We start from the raw sequence: 6938 nt of genomic DNA, 5'->3' as shown, positions 1-6938 counted from the left end.
ACTGCAAAAAGATCAAACCTATCCATTCTGAAGGAAATCAGGGTCAATTTTTATGGGAGCCCAAATCTCAGTTGTACGGGTGTATGTATATATCTCGATTTTAACTCATGAGCTATTGATGCAATCTGCTCTGATTGTATATTTTATCTTTAGGAATGCTGTTTTTATTGTGTTATGTGAACTGGTCATTGACCGTAATAAATTATCTATCACCCTGATGTTGGGAAAGATGGCGGGCACAAGAAGGGGACAACAGAGGATGAGATGGTGGGACAGTGTTCTCGAAGCGACCAGCATGAGTTTGACCAAACTTCGGGAGGCAGTGGAAGACAGGAGTGCCTGGCGTGATCTGGTCCAGGGGGTCACGAAGAGGCGGACACAACTAAACAACAACAATTTCTTTCCGGTTTTTAAAGCCAACCTGACAACTCAATAATTGTTATTGTTGTTTAGTCGGTTAGTCGTGTCCGACTCTTCGTGACCCCCTGGACCAGAGCATGCCAGGCCCTCCTGTCTTCCACTGCCTCCTGCAGTTTGGTCAAACTCATGCTGGTAGCTTCGAGAACACTGTCCCACCATCTCATCCTCTGTTGTCCCCTTCTCCTTGTGCCCTCCATCTTTCCCAACATCAGGGTCTTTTCCAGGGAGTCTTCTCTTCTCCTGAGGTGGCCAAAGTCTTGGAGCCTCAGCTTCAGGATCTGTCCTTCCAGTGAACACTCACGGCTGATTTCCTTCAGAATGGAGAGGTTGGATCTTCTTGCAGTCCATGGGACTCTCAAGAGTCTCCTCCAGCACCAGAATTCAAAAACTCAATAATTAAAAAATGGTTAAACAAATCTCAAACTTTTCCATATGATATATATTGTTACAGGCCACCCCAATCCCCACCAAGCGGTGCGCGAGATTGCAGGGGCGCCAGGCGCTTGGCCTGGGTTCGTATCACCAGGCTGGATGACAGCTGACAGAGAGCAGGACACGTGATTCCTGCACTGCGAGGGGTTGGGCTAGATGGCCCCTGGGTGCCCCTTCCAACTCGACAATTCAATGCTTCTGTGACAGTCCGGCGCAAGAGCCCAGAAATGCAGGCCTCGGCCTCGGCCGCTCCTCACTCGCCCGCCCGCCCTATAAACTGTGCTCCGAAGCCGGCGGCCGCCGCCCTTTGCCCGCCTGGCCGGATTCCCTTCCCCGGAGCCGCCACGTGACGGGGACCCTCCCTGCGCCCGCCTCCTCTGCAAGCTCATTGGCTCTGCCGGATAGTCCTTTTACCTAATATGGCAAGGTTGCCGGCGCAGGATCGTTGCTCACTGGTTGCTCTACCTGTCAGTCCAACTGCATCAGCGCCCGCCCCGCAACAAGTAGGGCAACAAAGCAAAGGCTTCTGGGTAATGTAGTCGAGGCAGCGCTGGAGAAAGCGGCGGGGCGAAGAATTGGGACCCTCAGGGGTCATCTGGTCCAGCCCCCTGCAATGCAAGAATCACAGGGTAGAGATCTCCTTTGGTTGTGCTCGCCTGGATCTCTCTAAATCAAGTGAAGGGGCTGAATTAAACCAATGTCTCTTATTGATTTCCTCCTGCAGCACCATTATTCGTCATCATTAGCATTAATAGTGTGACTCTCTATTCCTTGCACAGATTCATATTATTTTATTTTGTATATAGATATACATAAGTAGTATAATGAGAATTATATATATTACATATTTTAATTTGTTAAGGGTAAAGGTAAAGGTAAAGGTACCCCTGCCCGTACAGGCCAGTCTTGACAGACTCTAGGGTTGTGCGCTCATCTCACTCTAGAGGCCAGGAGCCAGCGCTGTCCGCAGATACGTCCTGGTCACGTGGCCAGCGTGATGAAGCTGCTCTGGCGAACCGGCACCAGAGCAGCACACGGAAACGCCGTTTACCTTCCCGCTAGTAAGCGGTACCTATTTATCTACTTGCACTTAGGGGTGCTTTCGAACTGCTAGGTGGGCAGGAGCTGGGACCGAACGACAGGAGCTCACTCCGCCGCGGGGATTCGAACCGCCGACCATGCGATCGGCAAATCCTAGGCGCTGAGGTTTTACTCACAGCGCCACACGCGTCCCTTTTTTTTTTTTAATTTGTTATGTAAGTGTAATATATTGTATTTGTTTATGTTTGTTTTTCTAACTTTTCTAACTTTATTGCTTTTATTCATTTGTATCGTCTTTTGTAGTATATGTTATGTATATTTGTCTATGTGAAAATTAATAAAGATTTTCTTTTAAAAAAGCATTAATAGTGTGACTCTCCTGCCCATCCTCTCGGAGGAGAGCACAGGGCGCCACCACAAAGGAGGTTGTGTAAGAATGGCCTGGCATAGCAGGGGCTGCAAAGGGCTATAAAAGGGGCCCATCCATCCTGTTATAAGAAAAAAACTGCTCCTTTTCCCCTTATGGGATACCCAAGAGGCCGTATGGAGTCCTTATGTAGGTTCCCTATCGGTAGGAGAAAATAACAGAGGCTAAGCAGAGAATATTGAGAAGCAAAGCAGCTAGTAAGCCTGATCTTTATTAAACTTTTGCAACAGGGTCCCCTGCTCACCCCACACAGAAGGGAGTAGAGGAACCCAGAATAATGGTGTACAAGCTCTTATATAGACTTTTGAAATTGCCCACACTGTAGGCCAAGACCACCCCCCAAAACATCATTCATACATACACTGCAGAAAGAGGTGGTCCCCAGCAGAAATTTGAGTGTGTTGTTTCTCTCCTGTCTGCCAGGATACCTGATAATGCCTTATCTCAGGAGTGTCCAAACTTTTTTCAAAGAAGGCCAGATTTGGTGAAGTGGTCATGCGTGAGGGCCGACCAGAGGGCCAACCAAAGCTGTTGAGATTTTTTTAGGATTTTACCCCAGGAAGTAAACTGCCACAGGGGCCAGATTGAATTGACCGGCGGGCTGGATTAGTCCCCCGAAACAGACTTTGGATATGCCTGCCTTCTCTGATTGCATTTTCTGGGTAGTCTGGCAATTCCTTTGGGATGGTAAATACTTGCTGAATCTCTTATGCCCGGGGTGCCCAAACTTTTTTCAAAGAGGGCCAGATTTGATGAAGTGAACATGCGTCAGAGCCGACCAAAGTTGTAGAGCTTTTTTAGGATTGAAGTTTTTACCCTGCAGGGGCCGGATTAAACCGACCAGCGGTCCAGATTAGGCCCGCGAAACGGAATTTGGATATGCCTGTCTTACACAAATTGATAGTGTGCTCAGTTTAACAGGTACTTGCAGACTGTATTTACAGTAAGCCCCTACAGTCCAAAGACCATTCGAAAGCTTTTCCCATTTCCTTCCACCTTGCAGAGAAATATCTGAGGTCAATTTGGGAGAGTCAAAATGCCTCTAGGACTGCTCTCCTGTACTATTTCAGACACGTAGTTTATATACTTATGTATGTTATTGCCTTGTACGTTTATGTAATTTATTCTATATATATCAGACCTTAGAATTCCTGTAACACTGGATGGCCCGTCTATGTTGTGCGGGGTCGACTGGCCAGGCACTCTGCATAGGTTCAGGAACACGCCACTGGGGGAAACGTTGGCAGCCCAAGCAGCCCTGGGGGCTGAGCCTTGTCCCCCTAAGCCATGGGTAGGCAAACTAAGGCCCCGGGGCCGGATGCGGCCCAATCGCCTTCTCAATCCGGCCCTCGGATGGTCTGGGAATCAGCGTGTTTTTACATGAGTTGAATGTGTCCTTTTATTTAAAATGCATCTCTGGGTTATTTGTGGGGCACAGGGATTCGTTCATTTTTTTCTACAAAATATAGCCCGGCCCCCCACAAGGTCTGAGGCACAGTGGACCGGCCCCCTGCTGAAAAAGTTTGCTGAGCCCTGCCTAAGTAAAGAAGGGCAGACCCGTCCAGCGCGGACTGCGCGCATCCAGAGGCGCATGAGAAGCAGAGCCCCCGTCCTCTTGCCCATGACATCCCCGCTGCAAACCCCCTTCGAGGTATTCTGTACATGCTCAGAGGGCGGCCCGTCGTGCCCAGAGAGGCTTCTTCTCGGGAAGCCGGCGGCGCGGCAGGACTCCTTCGGCCGAGCAGGCGGAGGCGGAGGCGGACCCCAGCTGGCAGCGTCCCCGCCCGCCGGGCCGCCCCCTCCGGCTGCCCCGCCGCGCCTGGCCCTGCCCGGCGTCGGTCCTGCCCGCGGCGGGCGAGAAGCCGAAGGCGCGCCATGGCCTGGGCGTCGGGGGGCAGCGGCGCCTCGGAGGAGCTGAAGCAGCAGCTGCTGATCGGCCAGCTCGTGGCGGCGGCCGGCTGCGCCGCGGACCAAGCCCGGCAGCTCCTGCAGGCCGCCCACTGGCAGTACGAGGTGGGCCGCGAGGGAAAGGCGCACCTGTTCTCCCAGGGGCCAGCCAGACTCCCCCGGGGGAATCCACCCACAAGCAAGAGACCTGGGCACAGAACAACTTTTGCCTCCTGTAGTTTCCAGCGGCGGATCTTCAGAAGCATGGCTGACCATGGAGGCCCAGCATGGCCGTCCTGGCTAGGAGCCATCGATTGCCCTCTTCTCTGTGAATTGGGCTCATCTTCTAAACCAGGGGTCAGCAAACTTTTTCAGCAGAGGGCCAGTCCACTGTCCCTCAGACCTTGTGGGGGGGCCGGACTATATTTTGGGGGGAAATGAACAAATTCCTATGCCCCACAAATAACCCAGAGGTGCATTTTAAATAAAAGGACACATTCTACTCATGTAAAATTCCTGGACCGTCCACAGGCCAAATTTAGAAGGCGATTGGGCCGGATCCGGCCCCCGGACCTTAGTTTGCCTACCCATATTCTAAAGCAGCCTTTCTCAACCTGTGGGTCCCCAGATGTTGTTGAACTACAACTCCCATCACCACTAGCTAGCAAGGCCAGAGCTCAGGGATGATGGGAGTTGTAGTCCAACAACATCTGGGGACTCACAGGTTGGTCTTCAGGAGTTTAATTATGTCTTAGTGAAGGACCTTCTTTTCTCTGTCCTGACTCTTCCAACGTTCAGCCTCATTGGGTCTCCCTCTCTCAACCCCCCCAACCCCCCAGGGCTGCTGCGATTGGGGGCAGGACTGGGGACCTACTTCCTTCTGCATGCCAGCAGATGCTCCACCACTGAGTGCTGTCCTTCACGACAGGCTTTGCCCAACATCCTCTGCCTTGTTCTTCACCAGCGACAAACAGGCTGAGCTAAAGTGATGGAGAGTCCGGGATTTTGCCACAATTGTGACTCTGCCGCGGGAAGGACAGCTCCGTGGTAATGCTGGGGGGCACCCCCTCTGACCTCCCCCTCTTGTCTTCTTTCTCTGCAGATGTGCACGCCTGCCAACACGCCTGCCACCCCGCCCAGCTTTCCTGAGGCCCTCGCCATGTTCTCCCGCCTCAAGGCCTCGGAGGCAGCCGCCTCTCCTCCCCTTCCGCCGCCCCCACTGCCCCAGCCCGGAGCCTTCCCCTGGCCGGCCTGCTCCCTGCCTGGGCAGCCGGGTTCATGGACTGCCAGCCACCCTCTGCAGCCGGCAGGCTGGCCTGGCAGCCTCTCCCAGCAAGGCAGCTCCGAGCCAAAGACCAGTGCCACGCTGGAGGCCGAGAGATGAGGAGACAAGGGCCACGCAGCAGATGCAGGGGGGGGGGTGAGACCCACAACGCTTCAGAGACATGGACAGAGAAGCCCCTGACAGCCCCAGGGGCATTGCTTGACTCTGGAGGTGGGTGGCACCGGGCCTAGCTGCAAGGGGGAGGCTGGTGCCAACGTCTCTGTGTGGGTGTTGTGTTTGAGACGCACTCAGAGCAAGGTGGGCATGAGAGAGTTCTGCTTCCCCACTCCAGTGCCTTTCCTGTATGGGGGGGCGGGACTTTTGCAGGCCTTTCCTGGAGGAAACCCACCCCTGTTGGGCTCCCAGCGATTCACTTCTTTGCTGTCTCTGCCACCTCAGCTCTGCCCAAGGTGGGCGTTGCCACCCATGGACCAAACCGCATGCTCAGATTTCAACTGCCCCCCATGGAAAAGTGGTGGTGGTGGTTGGGGTTTTGGTTTTGTTCTGGTTTAATAATGTGCCATTTTTTTAAGGATTAAATTTCTTTACCGGATGTGTTGTTTGTGGCATGGCTTGGGAGGAGCGATGGGGGGGGGGGTGGAGACTGGATACTGCCCCACTCCAACCCTCAACTCCCTGCAAAGGAGCCTTGGAGCCAGGGGCGGAGGGGGTGGTCTGACTCGCGTGCCACTCGGGGGGAGAGACAAGATGGCCCCTGCTTCCCCCCAGCTGTAGAGCGGCCAAGGGCACACGCCATCCATACAGGCGTCTGCATGGGCTGCCTCTCGCACAGCAACCATAAGGGATGCCGCACATGCACACTTTGTACGGGATGCTCCTCCCGGGTGCCGGAGAGGGTTCTTCCGCCACTGCTTGGAGCAAGGCTGAGCAGAATGCCAGGGGGAGCTGCCCCCTTGTGCCCCAGGCCAGGTTCCCACACTCTCTCCAGGCAGGGAGGGCTGAGTTCAGCTGTGCCCCCCCCCCCGGGCTGCTCATCCTCTTCTGCTGCCTGAGGTGAAATGGGAGGGTGTGGAAGGTGTTGTCAAAGCCATGCATAGCGGGGTTTTGTACCTGCGGCTCCCAGCAAGAACTTGCAGGGCTGTTGTGAGATCTCCCCAGAAGCCACCCCAATGGATTCTGCCACCTAAGGCAGCTACCTCAGTTGCCTCATGGACGGGCCGGCTGTGGCCCAAACTCTGCTCCAGGCAACCTCCACTCAAGAGTTTCCTCCCAGGCCAGGATCCAGCCACATCTCCTGAGTCACATGGGGACGGAGAGGCTGTCATGCGCCTTCCGTGATGTGGACGGAGGCTTCGCTGCTCTGCCTATCGCGTCCAAAAGGGAAAGGGGCCCGGTCAGAGACCCCCTCCCCCAGCAAAGGAAAGGAGAAGGGCCTCCGTGTATCTG

General features: G+C 54.3%; 1 protein-coding gene across 1 annotated transcript; it reads left to right on the top strand.

The window, feature by feature from the left end:
* Positions 1-4155: 4155 nt before the first annotated feature.
* Positions 4156-6084, top strand: UBALD1 (UBA like domain containing 1). Its single transcript, XM_080980104.1, has 2 exons — positions 4156-4333; positions 5268-6084. Exons 1-2 carry the CDS (start codon positions 4196-4198, stop codon positions 5589-5591), a joined length of 462 nt encoding a protein of 153 aa, XP_080836230.1. The 5' UTR covers positions 4156-4195; the 3' UTR covers positions 5592-6084.
* The last annotated feature ends 854 nt before the right edge of the window (positions 6085-6938 follow it).

This window comes from Podarcis pityusensis (genome assembly GCF_964106645.2).
Source record: "Podarcis pityusensis genome assembly, chromosome: 14".
Classification (NCBI taxonomy): Eukaryota; Metazoa; Chordata; class Lepidosauria; order Squamata; family Lacertidae; genus Podarcis; species Podarcis pityusensis.
This window is presented reverse-complemented; position numbering and strand designations above follow the sequence as displayed.